Here is an 18,490-nt window from a genome sequence, read left to right as displayed (position 1 = left end):
GTGTTTTAAGTATTTAAATCTTAAAACGAAACAAAAATAATTTCACCTTCGCAACCCGAAATGTTCCAGAAGTCTTCCAGCAGCTAAAGCCACACTTGGGGAGGCGAACGTAAGCTAATGAAATTGCGGTTGGGTGCAGTTTAAAAACGTACACGGACTGCCTGTGGGGATCCGAAGCAGCTCCGTGCACACAGAACACCACACTGTTACACCACACCGTTACACCACACTGTTACACCATGCCGTTACACCACACAGAACACCACACTGTTACACCACACAGAACACCACACCGTTACACCACACAGAACACCACACTGTTACACCACACCGTTACACCACACAGAACACCACACTGTTACACCACACCGTTACACCACACAGAACACCACACCGTTACACCACACAGAACACCACCCTGTTACACCACACTGTTACAGCACACTGTTACACCACACCATTACACCACACAGAACACCACACTGTTACACCACACAGAACACCACACAGAACACCACACTGGAACACCACACAGAACACCACACTGTTACACCACACTGTTACACCACACTGTTACACCACACTGTTACACCACACTGTTACACCACACCGTTACACCACACTGTTACACCACACTGTTACACCACACCGTTACACCACACAGAACACCACACTGTTACACCACACCGTTACACCACATAGAACACCACACTGTTACAGCACACAGAACACCACACTGTTACACCACACTGTTACAGCACACAGAACACCACACCGTTACACCACACAGAACACCACACTGTTACACCACACCGTTACACCACACTGTTACACCGTGCCGTTACAGTAATGTCTCATTCTGCCGCTGTGAAGCCCGGCGCTCTCGTAGCGAAGCGTGTCCTCCGCCCGGGCGATGTCGGCGGACTACAGAGGGTAATTCATAAGTGCATAATCGAGGTGGTTTTATGGGCCTGGCAGGGCCATCTCCGCAGAAGGGTTTCACCGAACGCAGGTGCGCAGAGACGGCTCCCACTGGCCCAGAGGCTGTCAGCACCACGTCTGGCACCCCCACCCGCCACCTCCACCCCCGCCCCCACCTGCCCGGATGGTGCTGGAACACTGCACAGGGAGCAGAGCCGTTTGCAGTTTGGTAAGCGCCTTTTCGGAAGGGTTTCCATAACGCATAATCGGTTTTTTCCATCTTGTCACCGTGTTCGCGCCCCTGGCAACCCTCTCCGACCGGAGCAAAAGCTTCACCTTCCTTCAAATCAAATCAAACTTTAATTGCGCTGTGCTTTTCACAACACGCTTCGCGGAAAACGCTGACCTAAACCCTAACAAGAGCAAACTGAGGACAACAGCGGAGGGAACACAGAGGGAAAAAATCCCTGGTGACAGAGAGGAGTTTGACTTGGTTCCGCAGGCTGACTTAAGTTCCTGGCGTTTGGTGTTCGCAGAGAAAAAACTACAGAACAAAGTGTCAAGACATAATTTTTTCCTGCGTTGGACACGTCTTCGGCCTGGCGTTTGATGTCTGCAGTGAAAAAGTTACAAAGCGAGGAAGGCAAGACATCATTTTTTCCTGCTTTGGAGTTAATTGACTGCAAAGTCCAAATACAAGCGGAAACAAGCGGGAAAAGAAAATAATTTCCGCAGCTACTAACTCTGAAGATTGATGTGTAACTGTGTTACTGTTTGTACGCACTAAGGCTGCATCAGCTGGACGATTCAGCGGCACAGACTGTATTAATACACGGCTTACGGTCAGAGGCTACCAGTTCAAATCCAAGGTTGGGGCACGGTTGTTATAGCCTATAGAAAACATACTTAACTAGAACAGCTTTAGGTCTGCGATAAATACTCTTGCATTCAGGTATGGTCCACCTGGGACGCAGTGTAGAATAATTATTAGGGAATTGGGCTTGCATTTCAGGGGCTTCCAGTCCAATCCAAGGTTGGGGCACAGCTGTTATAGCCTATAGAAAACATACTTAGCTACTTAGTTGATGTCCTGTTGCATTAAGGGAATGTATGTAAAAATGCATGTTGTGTACAGTCCACTCTCTGAAAAAAAGATAATTTGGCCTGTCGCCATTTAAATTTTAAGAGGTGTAAGAATAAAGGTTTGCACACTGACCGTGTAGACCACAGGTGCTGGAGACACGCAGAAGCAAAAAATAAAACAATAACTCCTTCATGTGACATTATGTCTCCTGCTGTGTTAGCAGCTTTTATTAGTTTAAAAAATGACTTGCACTTCGGACATAAATCTGTCCTTCGTCAGTGTGAAAAGCGTGAACGCTCCCAGAATGACACGTGTTGCGCGATGAAGAACCCATGACCTAGACGGGGTTCCTCTATGCGCAGACGCAGAACCCTTCCCGCCGGGGGCGTAGGTCGCCGTAGATCGGGAGGCGTCGGCTCGGTTACCTGCTCATGTTTGGTGAGCCGGGTCTTGTTGTGGATGTCGGAGGAGACCAGGTTGAACCGGTGCCGCTCGGCCAGGATCCGGAGCAGCAGGACCACCGTCCGGCTTCCGCACTTCCCCACCCGGTTATACACCACCTGACTCGGGAAGGGCAGGACCTGCGCCGGGAAAAACAGGACAGCGTTCCCGTCAAACATCGGATTACCGGACGGAAAAGTCACAGACAGGGCTCAGAACTGTAAGACATAGGGTTTTTCTTTACACTGTTGGACACGTTATGTCCATCCAACCATTCGTTTTCTTAAACCGGTTGTTCCAGGTCAGGGTCATCGGGGGGGGGCTGACCTGGCTGACCTGGAACACTACCTGGACAGGCTGCCAATTCGTCACAGGGCGCACACACCATTCGGGCAGTCAACTGCATGTTTTTGGACAGTGGGAGGAAACTGGAGTGGAATCCGGCCCAGACGTGAGAACATGCAAACTCCACACGGAAAGGCCCTCAGGATTCCAGCTTAAACTCCACACGGAAAGGCCTTTGGGTTTTGAGCTCGGTGCTTTCTTGCAGTGACCCATTACATTACAGTCATTTGGCAGACGCCCTTCTTATCCGGAGCGACGTGCAATAAAGTGCAAATCAGAACCAGAGACACGTGTATTGAAGACCCAAGAGGAAAGTATGGTTCCAAGTCCGAGAGTGATCACATAGATAAAACTTGAACCCATCAACTTTCCAACGGTTAGCAGCGCCGACAGCGTCACCCACAATACCACAGTGCCGCCCCCACATTCTGACCTCGAGAGTAAATGTATATAGGCCACATACAGTACATAAAGCCGGGTGATACATCTTTGGGTTTTCTCTGCGAGAGACACAGGTCAGAGGCTTGAAGCAAAAGTGCAATAAATAAATCATAAAAAAGAGTGTAGTATTGCGAGACCGCTTCGCAGCACGCCGCATAAATCTGGAAAGACGTTTGGGTACGCCTCTGCAGCCTCCCTCCACCGTAGGCCTCTGCAGCCTCCCTCCACCGTAGGCCTCAGCGCTCTCTCCCTCCACCGTAGGCCTCTGCGGCCTCCCACCACCGTAGGCCTCAGCACTCTCTCCCTCCACTGTAGGCCTCTGCGGCCTGCCTCCACCGTAGGCCTCTGCGGCCTGCCTCCACCGTAGGCCTCAGCGCTCTCTCCCTCCACCGTAGGCCTCAGCGCTCTCTCCCTCCACCGTAGGCCTCAGCGCTCTCTCCCTCCACCGTAGGCCTCAGCGCTCTCTCCCTCCACCGTAGGCCTCTGCAGCCTCCCTCCACCGTAGGCCTTTGCGGCCTCCCTCCACCGTAGGCCTCAGCGCTCTCTCCCTCCACCGTAGGCCTCTGCGGCCTGCCTCCACCGTAGGCCTCAGCGCTCTCTCCCTCCACCGTAGGCCTCAGCGCTCTCTCCCTCCACCACAGGCCTCTGCGGCCTCCCTCCACCGTAGGCCTCAGCGCTCTCTCCCTCCACCTTGACCTCGGACCCCTGGCTGTGTCTCCACTCTCTCGTGGGAGGTGTTCGAACCCGCCCCGGCCGATGGGTCCTCTCACCCGTGGGCTCTGGGACGGCGTGGAGCGCAACGCGCGGGCCCTATGTCAGAAACGACGTTACAAACAACATTCCGCGGTTCACGGGATATTTATGGATCTTTTTTTCAGCTTGTTTCAGTTTCAGTGTCTGAGGAGTGTAGCTCAAAACCCCACACACTAAAAAATAATCACTGACTGTAAGTGTTTTTTTTGTGTGTCCTGCTGAATTAGAAATATGAATACGAAGCCCTGGTGATCTTAATAAAACTCAACAGGCAAACACATGGATCAATATGGACCTCAGTTTGCTTTCTCCAGGGGCCCAAGCTTTCAGCACTGTGCTCATTCACAACAAGTTCCAAGAGTCACACAACACAAAGAACCGGGATTAAACCGCAATGTCAACCGAACAACGTGACAAACATCTGCAACATGCTGAGTCGATTTGCAAAATCATATCTGAACTTTGAGTGCAGTAATGTTTCTGAACAAAGTAAAAATTATTTAACACATACACTGTAGCAATTTCAAAGAGTGCAAAACGGCCCCAGGATATGTCTTGCATAATGATAACGGCATGAAAACACAGCAACAACAGGACATAATCACTTTCAAACAGTGCAATAACCAAATAGTTTTTGGCAGAATGAAATAAATAACTAACTGTTCTGTTTGTAAAAGAACATCTGCACAGGCTGGATACAGTGTACAACCTTCCATTTGCAAAAATGTGCAAAATAGAATGAAGATCATTCACCTTTTAATTAGTAAGGACAAAGTTTCCATCAATAACAAAGCTGTTCTTTTTTTAATGAGTGTTTTCTGTCCTCTTATGCAACGTTCCCTTCATTTCTGCCAAATCCCCCTTGTTATCCCTTGAAGTATAAACATCTCTTATTAAAGGACCCTGTTCAAAAATTCACTCTTAGTTTCTTCTTAGGGAAGAGCTTAGAGAAGCACACTAAAATCAACAGTTTGGCTGCCAGAATAATTAAAAAAGGTCAGTTAAAGAGGTCAGTTCAGTCTAATACATAGCACACAACACACAGACAGTTTCCTTGGTCACGGCTGTTTGAGCAAGGCCCTTGACCCCACATTGTAGGCCCTTAACCCCAGTCGCCTGCATAGTCTAATCAACGGTAAATTGTTTTGGATAAAAGCATCAGCTAAATAATAAATGGCTCAGTGCAACTCCACACAAAAGCACACACGCTGAGAGGATTAGCATCTTGGCAGCAGACTTCCTACATGACATTCTTTCACAAAAAAAAGGTGAGAAATAAAAATGCCCAAAGGCCGAGATGTATTCACAAAGTCCCCCTCCCACCCTCCCACGCCCCCCTTCTCCTCCACCCCCAAAAGAATGAGGATGATTTTCACCTCCAGGAGAAAGGTCACTGCAAGCACAGTCAAAGCAAAGACAAAACCGTGGGTGAACAAACTGAAAAAAGGCCTTTTCGGTTCCCCGGTGAAGAAGCGAGATGGAAAAACACAAAATGGTGTAAGCAATACGACCGCCCCGAGTCGTTTGTCTTCATAACAACTGAACTTGTTATTCCGCTGACAACTTTATCCAAAGCGACTTACAGTTCACTGGACTAAGCAGGGGACATTCCCCCCTGGAGCAATGCGGGGTTAAAGGGCCTTGCTCAAGGGCCCCAACAGCTGTGCGGATCATATCGTGGCTACACCGGGGCTTGGACCAACAAACCTTCCGGGTCCCAGTCAGGTCCAGTCCAGTGCTGATCCTTAGCCACTAGGCTACAGGCTGGCTCCTTATAGCGCTTCATGCCTTTAGTCAAAGCACTGTACAACTGATGCTTCTCATTCACCCATTCTTACACGCGCACACCAACGGCGATCGGCTGCCACGCAAGGCACCAACCAGCTCGTCAGAAGCAAGTGGGGGTTAGGCGTCTTGCTCAGGCACCCTCCGGCTGCCAGACGACTGCTCTCGCCCGCCTGAGCCGATGTCGCCTGTCGCACACACACACGCGGTAAAAGCTCTGGCTCTAAACACGGCCGCCACACGCGAGAGGTTACGGAGCGCCCTGCCGTTCCGTTCCGCAGGCAAGGCAGGCCGGAATGACTTCCAGTGAACTCTGCGGTTGTGGCTATTTCCCCCCCCCCCCCTAATGGGGACTCCTGAAGAAGAACCTCTGGCCTTAACGCGGGGTTAACGGCGGAGCGTGTGACCTCGGCGGACGACGCCCTCGAGGGCACGCGTCCCCCCCCCCCCCCCTGCAGCAAGCGATCAAAACTCCCCCCCCCGCACATTCCCCAAACCACACTGCTCCTCTGTGCGCTAAAGCGCAGCAGCGGATTAGATGCCTACGCCTCGTCTCCTCTGCCTTTCATTTCCGGTACACTACCCCGCTCCGAGCGCTACAAAAACAAGAGCCCTGACCCCCCCCCCCACCCCCGCCACTGAACAGCAAGGGTAGCAGAATGCCGGCACGCTAATCTCAAAAAGCGAAACTCTGCCAAGCTGCCCTGGCCCGAGAGGGGGGCTCGACGTCGACCTGAGCACTCATCCTCATTTCATCGACGATGCACTTCCTGTTATTGCAGCTCTGAAAGCAGACAACAGGAAATCGTTACAGAGGTTAAAATATTTGACTGCGGGGAAAATAAATATGCCACTCGCTGACAGCGGAGACGAGGGGAGGGGAGGGGGCGAGGATAAAGGCTTCGTCAGGCTAACACATCCGCACGACCTCTTCGCCCGTTCGCCCGCGACGGCAGTTTCGATTTGCGGGTCGTTCGCGGTTCGATGCCTGTTTTGCATTTACGGTTTCGGCGGTAACGCTAGGACACGCACCGATCAGCACTGCTGGGTTTCTATAGTACTCTTACAGTACAATTCAGCATGGGGTGTCCAGGATTGAGTACGTCAAGCTTTCAGCATCAGCGCACAAAAGTTATCAAGGGGGTCATTCCAAACCCGAAACAATGCAACTTGTGTTCTCTCCAGCCTAGAATCTTATTGGTCTATGAAATTAAATTAATTACTTCCCCCCCTAAAACAGGTAAACCCTCACACAATTCCACAAACAATACATGAGTTTATATGTGTTCTTTTTAAATTTAAGCTCAGAAAAAAAACACACTCATAACATCTCTATCTAAAGCAGTGGGCCTCACCCCTGGTCCTGGAGAGCAGGGTGTGCTGGTTTTTGTTTTCGCCTTAATGTCAGCAACCAATTGAGACCCAAGAAACCAGATGAGGTGAGTTAACTGTGTAATTCGCTGCTTTAATTGAGAAATTAAGCGCTGAGTAGCAACATAAGCCAGCACACCCTGCGGCTCTCCAGGACCAAGGAGTCAGGACCACTGCTCTAAAGCATAGTAGGAGGCGTTCCGATAATACTTAGCATTCGCATTTCGGAGAAGTTTTACTGTTAGAAAGGGAATTCACAAGGCACATCAGGGAAGCCACGATCATTTTTGTATGAAATACAAACACCCTTCCACTCTTTACTTTATAAAAACGTCTTGCTCCCTCTTGCACTGTTGACACTGCAGGCAGCATAGCTATCCAGATAGGAATTCTGCATGTTTTCCTTGGACTTTCTGGTGTTTGCTTATCGAAAATCACGTGTGCCTGATGAAAAGAGGAAGATCGGCTCATCAGGAAACCTTATGGGTGGGAGCTGTTATCACTTCTTGAGAAATGATTCACCAGTATGGGGCTATTTTCATACACACATGTGTGTGTTTGTGTGTGTGTGTGCGCATGTGTGTGTGGCTGTGTATAAGTGTGTGTGTGTGTGTGTGCATGTGTGTGTGGCTGTGTATGTGTGTGTGTGTGTGTGTGTGAGCACAGCTGGAATGGCGGGTTTCGTATCGCGTTACTGATGTCGCACTGTTACGTGGAATTTCAAAAGGTCGCCATGCGCTTGAGCAATGTTAATGTTTGTCTCTGAAGGGGAATACGGTGCAATCGAAGCGTTTACTGGCATCGAACAGCGAACAGTAACAGGGCTCTCTCTCTCTCTCAGCGGCTGTGTTTATATCCCTGCAATGAAATGATAAAATGAGTTTTGAAAAATCATTTTGTAATTTAACAGAACATTTCAGAAATTACCCCTTCTTCCCCCCCCTCCCTTTTCTGAAAGGCCAAGATCCTGTGCTGTTTGTCACGGTTTCCGAGTCTAAGCACAAAATGGCACCAGCAAAAACAGACACCAGGGTCCCACACCTACGTCTGTGTATTAATGAAAATTCACACTTTTGCAAAAACTATTATTGTAGCCAACAGCTGCAGTAGACACAGACGCCTGCTGCTTCTCCTTAGCTGCAGCCTGAAAACTCATAATACCCCTGGCACAAGTCTCCTAACACTGGGAATTTGTAAAGATTTAGGTTGGAATGGGCCACGTTCAGCAGCTATAATCACCACCCCTGTCCTTTTTACCCAACCTCCCCTGAATGAAGCCTCTTCTTCTCTTCAACACTGAAGAAACGCGACAAGGGATAAAAAGTTTAAAATAAAGACTTTCAAACCTGGAAAATCTCCAAAAGCAATTTCTAGGAATGTGAAAGGAATTGTATTTTTTTGGGGGGGGGGGTTTTGCCACATACACAATGAAGAAAGACACCCTTCCTCCGTTCATCCGGCGGCGTGCTCTGAGAAGCTGTGGTGATGTCACCAGCGCACTTTGCAGAAAGGGTGGTTTGATGAAAAAAAAAAAAAACCCACGTGTGTTTTTCTTTCCACGTCCATCGCCTCGAGAGAGGACTGAAAGGTTGCCTCAGATACAGGCCAACACTGTACACGCTTACAGACACGCTTACTGTACTCCCGAGCCGCGGCCTAAAAATACGCCAGCACAGCAAAGCATCCTGTTCAACCTCCATATCAGACGCCATCTATTCCCAAAATGAATCCTGAAACTGCCCGTTTTCCTGCCCGGACAGATAAAATAATTTACAGGACAACATTCAATGGTTCTCTGAAAATAAATAACCATATGTTTGTTACTAATTAATTCCAATTAATCCCAGTTTTTTTGTTTTTTTCCTGTGGAAAGTGTTCAGTTATGCGCGCCAGAAGGCGTCCAACCGAACGCCTTCACTCGATTTAATTTAGTCGCGAAACCACCCTTTAAATTTAGAACGTCGTACAGCCGTGACAGGCAAATACGTTCCGGCACAAGCAGGCTCCCGGAGACGGGGGGGGGGGGGAGAGGGGGTTGCCGTGGCGATTCCAGGCCTCCTCTGCCAATCAGGTGACAGGACTGTGCGCCCAGCAGGTCTGCGCCGGGGATCTGTGCCAAGAAGAACAAGAACGAGTCCGTACTGGAGCGGACCGAACCACAGCCCCGGCCCCAGCCCCGGTGGGGCACCACCTCCACGGGGGAGAGAGAGAGAGAGGGGACAGGCAGCGCCCCCGAGCCGGGCTCCCAGCATGCTCACCGGCGGACAAAGAGCCGCTTGTCTGCGTGAAGCAGCTGGCTGGAGTGAGCCCGTTTGCCAAATCAGACCCCCCCCCCCACCTCCCTGAGCCGGCAGGACAGGGAGGAAGGTGCAACACGCGAGCGATCATGTGTGTGTGTGTGTGTGTGTGTGTGTATGTGTGAGTGAGCGTGTGTGTGTGTGTGTGAGTGAGTGTGTGTGTGTGTGTGTTTGTGTATCCTGCCCGGGACTCTGGGGGTTTGGTGAGTGTGTATGTGTGAGTGAGCGTGTGTGTGTGTGTGTGTGTGTGAGTGAGTGTGTGTGTGTGTGTGTATCCTGCCCGGGACTCTGGGGGTTTGGTGAGTGTGTATGTGTGAGTGAGTGTGTGTGTGTGTGTGTGTATCCTGCCCGGGACTCTGGGGGTTTGGTGAGTGTGTATGTGTGAGTGAGCGTGTGTGTGTGTGTGTGTGTGTGTGTGTGTATCCTGCCCGGGACTCTGGGGGTTTGGTGAGCGTGTATGTGTGAGTGTGTGTGTGTGTGTGTGTGTGTGTGTGTGAGTGAGTGTGTGTTACTTTCGTGTGTTGCTTTGATACATTTTTGGTTTTGGAAAGTGCTTTGAGAGCTGTGTTCTGAAAAGTGCTATATCAATAAAGTTCTTGAAGTTATAGGATTTACTGTAATATTTTGATTATTATTATGTGTGTGTGCATGTGCGTGCCTGTACATGTATGTACACATAATGAATCGTGAAGCTGTGTGCAAAAAGTGGCACCAGCGTTTATATTGTTTGAGGAAACTGTCCCGGTTCCATATTGACAGAACCACGATGACCCTATTTTATCGTGCTTTTATCGAGTCCGTCATGTCTTTTTCTTTGGTGTCATGGTTTGGTAATCTTTCTTTGAAGAACAGAAACTCTTTGAACCAGATTGTGAAATGGTCTAGTAAATTGATCGGGGGGGGGGGCAACAGCTTAATCCTGAGTTTCTATACATCAGGCAGCTACAGCGAATATCCAGCTCAATCGTAAACGATGAGTTCCACCCTCTGCACAGTGAATTCCGGCTTCTCCCTTCTGGGTGTAGACTTGCCGTCCCAAAGTGCAGAACTAAGCGCTATAGAAATAGCTTTGTTCCAGCAGCCATTATTGAGTGGAACAACTCAGAGCGCTGATAAGCTTTCCACTGTCTGATGCGTCTATTCTGCGTTGTATTTACCGATCCACTGGAGGATTGGAACCCCCGAGCACTTTTTGCACCCTGCACTTTATACGCTTGTTGTATTTCATGTGTTTTTAAGTATTGTGTGACTCTCTCTGCAAACAAATTTACCTACGGGTACAAATAAAGTAACTTGAACTTGAACTTGAACATATTCATGTCTATGTGTATCTGTGTGTACATGTGCATGTGCGTGTGTGTGTGTGTGTGTGTTGGTCCATATGAGTCTGAGTGTGAGTGCGAGTGAGTGTGCATGCATGTATACACATGCACGTGTGTGTGTGCACGCGTGGGCACAGATAATCTCCGGCTATAGCCCTCAAAGCCCACCAAGGTAGACCAAAGGGTAAAAAGCTCTCTGATGATTTTTCTTAACGTCTCTTAATCGACCTCGTCAGCTTCTCTGCTCGACAAGAAAATGTTTAGATTCCCCAATGCACAGCTACAGGCAATTTGTAATTATTCTGTGAAGCATCGCACCCAAAGACCGCCTCGTCCCTGTAATAACGGTTTACAGGAGCCAGGAGGGTGGGCTCACGCCGGCACGGAAAGATCTCCCGCCCTTAATCTCTTCATAAACGCTTGATGATATTCTCAGAAGGTAACGGACACTTATCCTGCGAGAAGAGACAAACGTTTCAGCTGATTCGCCGCCCCCCGCTTCAAGTCCCTCCTTTCATTTATAACCACACCGTGTATTTAAGGTTTTTACGGTTTATCCCACACTCATTTCAGCCAGGCCCCGCGCTTCTAATCCTGTCAAAAAGGCCACTGCGAAGGGGAGTCGTTTACCGTGCTTAATGGAGGCTTGCTAAAATTAGCGGGAGAGACCTTTGTGAAGAGCTGGAGAGCTGGCGGGCTGAAGCGCACTTCAGAGGGAGGTCTAATAACAGACACGGCCGGCGTGGCGGTATCTGGTCCGATCAAGGCCACGCGGGTATCGAAAATGACCAGGTTTTGTTTTTCATCACGAACACGACGGGCTTAGCGGACTACAAGCGGTCGCTCTGATGTGGCTGCCCAGGGCATGCTGGGAACACGGAGGAGTGGTCCAACACATTAAAACAGTTTGTGATCAAGGGCAGTCCATCCACGGTGAAGGCAGATCAGCATCTAACCCTTTCACTCCTAAACCAAAAAGGGTTGAATATGAGAATATGTTTTGTAAAAAGGGTAGGTGTAATAAGCCAAAGCTGCAGCCTACACCTTTTCAGTCAATATTGTAATTCGCAGGTGTCAAACTCCGGTCCTGGAGGACCGCAGTGTCCGCTGGTTTTTGGAATGCACCTGTGGTTCATTCAAGTCATTGATTGGCTAAAGAACCCACGCAAGGCCTTAATTGACAGCTGATTGGAAGGAAACCCCAAAAACCTGCAGACACTGCGGCCCCCTGGGAATTCATTATTTCTATGTGCATTCATTCTGTAAAGGACCGAAATAAATGACTACTAGTACTACTACATCTGGGAGTTTAGGTTTATCTTTGCCATCACATCAATCACTTATAGTTGGCTATGTAATGCATATAGGCTCCCGCTCAACTTCTTGCTGAAGTGACAGGGAGAACACTGTATATAGTATTGATTATTGTATTGATTGATACAGTTACATAAGGCCAATGTAGGAACGATATCGCGCTCAGTCTATGGGAGGTAGTCGCAACGTAGTGTGGAGGAATGGGTTTACCCATTACTAAGATTTAGCGGCTACGTCAATTACCGTGGAATCAAATTTGTGTCAAAACGATCGCAGAAAACGTCATGCTTTTGACACATATCTGAGACTGCAGTGAAAAACATTTATTTTAAGATGACCTTCGAGTTTGAAACAAAAGGGAAAATTATTGCATGTGATTTTCCTTTGCTAGAATAAACTGTTTTGTCTGAAACTTTTGACAGAAATCTGATTCTAAAGCAGAACAGCGGTAAGCGACCTAGCCGCTACATCTAGCACGCTACGTTACAATTTCCTGCCAGGGATGGAAAGTTACTGAAAGCATTTGGGGTCTAAGTCTCTGAGCATCCATCTGTCCTGAAGATTGTTCTGGAAAGAAGCGTTTCAATATTAAGTGCTTTAGATATTAAGAACTTGCAAATTACACTGCAAGAATATGTACCAAAAACTAATAGCGCTCAGATAATCATACAGTAAAGAAGCAGTCGCTGCAAAACATCATCTAATACCGTGCACCAGTGAGCATTATGATTGCCTCAACATTTTTACTCGTTTACGTGAATCTTGCTGAGGCAATTTGGCCGCGTCTCCTCAGTCCTAAGATGAAACAGGCAGTGCTAACGGAGAGCTGATTGCCTGGAATAACTCTACGACGGGATGATGAAATACTCAGAGGGTTGCTCTGACTCTTCAGAGTCTGTGACACAGCCTCCGTCGATAAAAAAACTGCGTAGGACGGGAACACGGATCGCACTGGAGGCAGCGGCACCACTCCTGCGGGGAGCATGTCTGATTGAGCCACACACTTCTGAAGGTGACGTGTTTTTTGGCTTCGACCGAGGGGCTTTCCAAATAAACATGGCAAATAAATTAAGCCCCAGACCTTTACAGATGGAATCAGAAAAACGTGCGGATGCGGATACTGCCTCAGAGAATATTCCCAGGAAGAGGGAAAAAAACGGAATAACAACGCACTCGCTGACTGAGAGATTCATTTGTCTGAAATCCTTCGCCAGTGGCTAATGTGTAATCGCTGAATTTGTACACAGTACACACTGTGGAAGAGAGAGAGAGAGAGAGAGAGAGAGGAGTGAGAGTGAGATGGAGAGCAAGAGAGAATAAAAGAGAGGAGAGAGTAGAGTGAGAGAGGGAGAGTGGAGAGATGGAGAGAGAGGAGGGAGAGAGATATAAAGACTGGGAGGCAGAGAGATCAAGAGAGATGGAAAAAGTGAGAGAGAGAGAGAGTGTGAGGAAGAGTGAGAGATAGAGGGAGAGAGAGAGGGGGAAAGAGAGTGAGAGAGAGTGAGAGAGAGAGAGTGTGAGGAAGAGTGAGAGATAGAGTGAGAGAGAGAGGGGGAGAGAGAGAGAGTGTGAGGAAGAGTGAGAGAGAGAAGGAGAGAGAGAGTGAGAGAGAGAGTGTGAGGAAGAGTGAGAGATAGAGGGAGAGAGAGAGGGAGAGAGACAGGGGGACAGAGTGAGAGAGAGGGGGAGAGAGAGAGGGAGAGAGGGATGGAAACAGAGCTGTGGATGCATACAGGGCCGCTCTGTGTGGGGGGGAGCGGGGGCTGCAGGACCCTGTTTGTTATTTTGTGCGTTTGAGTTCGCGGCTCCTCCAGCTCGCTCTCGCTCCGGCCGCACTTCAGAGGGGCGCGGCGGGAGAGGCGCGGGAGACGGGCGGGAGACGGGCGGGACAAAGACGGCGCTGTGAGCTTACTCTGGGAGACGGGGCCCCGTGGTCATCCAGGAACGTGGACTCTCCTGTCAGAGAGAAGAGAAGAAGAAGAGAGAGAGGGCGTCAGCGTACGCAGCAGGGCTTTACCTGCAGGCTCACAGAGGTGGGTTACCATCAGGTGCTGCACAACAAGGCTCATTTCCTCCATTTTAGATTCACGCCTCTGGTAAGAGAATACATTTACCTCAACATCTGGCTACCAGCCCCTCTACACACACATTATTTATTATAATCTTTAACAATATACAGTATTGTTTAAAAGCCTTAGCCCCCCCTAAATATATTTTTTCCATATGAATTTGGTCATTTATTTTTTCGTTTTCCGCATTAGTGTGTCAGTAGAAGAGAGCAAATTTGAGATTCAAATTTGAGATACAAACATTCGTATTCCACAGAATTAAATGTTTCGTGAAAATGTGATAATTTTAGTACATTTGGTTTTGAACTGTTCCCTGGTTTTTTTCTCATATTTTAAACTGTTGATTTCATTAGTTTTGAAAGAATATTGCTTTCCTACGACTTGCACAGTACTGTATATATAAAATTCCCGGGGAAAAACTGCCACCGACTGCAATCCAACCCGCACTCCCACACCATTCCCGGGCACAGACTCCGGCAAAATCGTTTATATGGAGGAACCATACGTCTCAGAGAGCAGAGCTCCCCCCTCCAGTAAAACAAACACCCCTTTCAGCCCCCTTCAAACATACAGAGAGAGAGAGAGTGAGGGAGGGAGGGAGGGAGAGGGAGAGAGAGGGAGAGAGAGAGGGAGAGAGAAAGGGAGAGAGAGAGAGGGAGAGAGAGGGAGATAGAGAGAGTGAGGGAGAGAGAGAGGGAGGGAGGGAGGGAGAGGGAGAGGGAGGGAGAGAGAGAGAGGGAGGGAGAGAGAGAGAGAGGGAGGGAGAGAGAGGAAGAGAGAGAGAGAGGGAGAGAGACGGAGATAGAGAGAGTGAGGGAGAGGGAGAGAGGGAAAGAGAGAGGGAGGGAGAGAGTGAGTGAGAGGGAGAGAGAGAGTGAGGGAGAGAGAGAGAGGGGGAGAGAGAACTCGCTTTCTCCTCAAAAAAAGAGAAAAAAGACCCAGAATACACACAGGTCCTACACTTCTCTTCCCCCTTAGAACGCCCACACGTGCGCGGGGAGAGAGAGTGCTGTGTGTCGATGAAGATGAAGAGGAGGAGGAGGATGAAGACGGCTCGACTACACACAGAAGAACCACAGGAGCGGTTCTGAGTCATGAAGACCGATCGGGGCCTTGGACCTGCCTGCTCCTCCAGCGGGAAGCCAAGTGACCACTGGACAAACCGCCGGCTTCTAGGAGGACTCGACCTTATAAAAGGGTTTCTTATGATCTTGCATGCCGATTGGCTGAGACCCTGTTCTTTAGCGTTCTAAATCTGAAACAGGTGACAGGTATTGAAACGGCGTGTTTGTAAACACTTTCACTCCCGCAAACTTTTACTTCCAAATTATATCACAAAGTAAATAATGTTGTGTCATGAATGAGTTGTTTCTATATGTTGTACTGGTTCTACACGGCACTCGAGGGCGTGCTGTATTGTGAATACAGCCTCAGCTACACGGCTTTGTGTGGCTTTTGTGAAGTGAAGCTTTAAAGCACTGCCTCCGGCCCGGCACAACCGCTGAGATATCACCGCAGCATTCAGGAGCCACGCCGCGCCCCTGCGCGATCTTTCTATCCCGTCCGCAGCGTTCGTTTGATCGCGCAGGCTGGAAACTTCACCCTGCAGGACCTCAAACGCACGCAGACGTGCCGCGGCCCGTCGGGGAGCGAACGACGCTGTGTTTCGATCCGGCTCCCTTATACACACCTGTCATATTTCACCTGGCAGGCACACACACACACACACACACACACACCTGGGCAGAGCCCCGGGTATGTGCCTCAGATAGCGCTGGCACACTGCTATGGTGCCACGTGACGGAAGCCTTGGGTTTGTGAGAAGGCACATGAACTCAAATACATAAGCGCGGGAGAGGGAGGGGGAGAGAGGGAGAGGGAAAGGGAGGGAGAGAGAGGGGGAAAGGGGGAGAGAGGGAGAGGGGGCGGGAGAGAGGGAGAGAGAAAGGGCGAGAGAGGGAGAGGGAGGGAGAGAGAGAGGGAGAGAAAGGGAGGGAGAGAGAGGGGGAAAGGGGGAGAGAGGGAGAGGGAGCAGGAGAGAGGGAGGGAGAAAGGGAGGGAGAGCGAGGGGGAAAGGGGGAGAGAGAGAGAGGGAGAGAGAAAGGGAGGGAGAGAGAGGGGGAAAGGGGGAGAGAGGGAGAGGGAGGGAGAGAGAGAGGGAGAGAGAAAGGGAGGGAAAGAGAGGGGGAAAGGGGGAGAGAGGGAGAGGGAGGGAGAGAGAGAGGGAGAGGGAAAGGGAGGGAGAGAGAGGGGGAAAGGGGGCGAGAGGGAGAGGGAGGGAGAGAGGGAGAGAGAAAGGGAGGGGGAGAGAGGGGGAAAGGGGGAGAGAGGGAGAGGGAGGGAGAGAGAGAGGGAGAGGGAAACTCAAGCAGGAAAGAGAAAAGGAGAGATAGAGTTTTGGCAACACGTATACTGTCATGCCAATGAAGCATTTCGAATTGAGGGAGAGAGAGAGAGAGAGTGAGGGATAGAGAGAGGGAGAGAGGGAGAGGGAAACTGAAGCAGGAAAGAGAAAAAGAGATAGTTTTGGCAACACGTATACTGTCATGCCAATACAGCATTTTGAAGCATTTTGAATTGAGAGAGAGAGAGAGAGGGAGAGAGAGAGAGAGAGAGAGAGAGCAGCACTCAGCACTCAACAGACATTACAGATGTTGCCCATCACAGCCTAAAGGTTCTTTTGGGTTTTATTATGAAACCAATTCAGAGCAAGTCCTATAAACGTCAACAGCTGTCACTGCATTAGATCCTGAACCCCCTGTCCTCCATCTCCCCCACCCCCCCATCGCCAGCCCCAGCTACTATATCCACCCCAGGGGAAGGACCGTAGTTACCCCCCACCCCCATCCGCCACCATCCCCACCCCCACACTCCTTTTCTAAACCCGTCTCTGAAAAATGTCTCTCTTCAGAGCCGGCGAGTTCGGAAAACGAATCCGTCAACCGTGTCTTCATAATCCGGACAATTACCTTGCCAGAAACACTCAAGGCCAAGAGGACCGGCCAGAACATTCTTCACCCCGCAGGACCGCGTTGCCACACCTTGAGCTCTGGATCAGACCTCTGAACTGAACCCTGGGGATTTTTTTGGGGGGGGGGGGGTGAGGGGTACTGGAGCAGAGGTAGTGACCGTGTGACTAGCAGGCAGGGGGTAGATGGGATTACCGAGCACGAGACGCGCCCCCGGTCACGCGCATCCGACCAGACACCCGAGAGGCCCCGGACGGGGCCCCTGGAGGGCCGGCGGAGGGCCGGCTCCAGCCTGAGAACAGCTGACCTAAAGGTCCTGACATCCTGACGTTCACGTTGCTTTGACATGAAACATCACGATGCCCGGAGGTTGAAGACCGAGTCTCCTCTCCAGATGATGGCCCTCGGGCCTAATTGGGTTCACGAGTGCAGCCGCTAATGCGCTCATCCGCTGCGAGGGAGATTAGAGGTCAGTTCCTCCCACACTGGCGAGGTCTTAAGCAGAGTGGCGGAGGCGAAGGAGAGGCTTTATGAATTCAGTGAAGCCGTAGCACATCTCGAAAGTTCAACCTCGCGACATTTAGACCGGAGAAAACAGCCCAGGCTGAGATAAAGAGGCCTCTGTCCAGATCCAGAAAGGAAAGGCGTATCGGGCCCGATTTCAATGACTTCCTTCAGATCTAAGGGCTTAATTAGGGATTGTTGTCCCCTTCTGCGGTAGAAACCATCGATCAAAGAGCTAAGACTTTCCTTCACTGCCGAACTCTGGCAAGGGTCAACCACAACAACCCCGTGTGTTTATAATGTCAGGAAGGAACCGAGCTCTCCGTTCACGCCACTCGGAAAGTGCCGCTGCCGACTTTGCGCGAAAGATTTTCCGAGTGTTGAGCTTCCAGCACCAACGGCACACAGCCGACGTCTCTCTGAAATGAACGCAACTGGCGAAGCACAAAACCTGTGAGCCTAGCACTTGCTTACACGTCTGTCCCCCATATAAAACCAACATAAAGATAAGGAAAACATATGTCCAGCTAAGCTGCGTCTAATGCACCCGATTCTGTGCATCTGGGGTATATAAATAAAACAAACTGCTCTCCAATGACGGAGAATGTAAACGGTTTTATTTAGGGATAAACAGGACTCGGTATGCAACGGCATGTGAACCTCACCGAATGACCGACGGAAATGAACACGCGTATACACACACACATCAGAACATTAAAACGGAATTAGAAATAACAATCTTATCATTCGCAGGAACGCTGCATTTCAGAATTTCACGAACACGTACTTTAAAGGCACGCCGTTTAATTTGCCGTATGGAGCCGCTGACTGGGCGAGCTTGGTTTCGGAAAAGATGAATCCTGAAACGTGCCGA

At 49.9% G+C, this 18,490-nt stretch overlaps 1 protein-coding gene across 2 annotated transcripts in view; it reads right to left on the bottom strand.

Moving 5' to 3' along the window:
* The window catches only part of usta (uronyl 2-sulfotransferase a), a 79,597-nt gene that overhangs the window by 18,633 nt on the left and 42,474 nt on the right, over positions 1-18,490 (bottom strand). For both annotated transcript variants that reach the window (XM_061242361.1, XM_061242362.1), the window contains 2 exons: positions 13,987-14,030; positions 2,431-2,586 (listed from right to left, as the gene is read on the bottom strand). In XM_061242361.1, coding sequence (XP_061098345.1) covers positions 2,431-2,586; positions 13,987-14,030 — 200 coding nt within the window. The remainder of the gene's footprint in view (positions 1-2,430; positions 2,587-13,986; positions 14,031-18,490) is intronic.

The sequence above is a fragment of the Conger conger genome, chromosome 5 (assembly GCF_963514075.1).
Source record: "Conger conger chromosome 5, fConCon1.1, whole genome shotgun sequence".
NCBI lineage: Eukaryota > Metazoa > Chordata > Actinopteri > Anguilliformes > Congridae > Conger > Conger conger.
The sequence above is the reverse complement of the archived record's forward strand: the minus strand, read 5'-3'. Positions and strand labels throughout refer to the sequence as shown.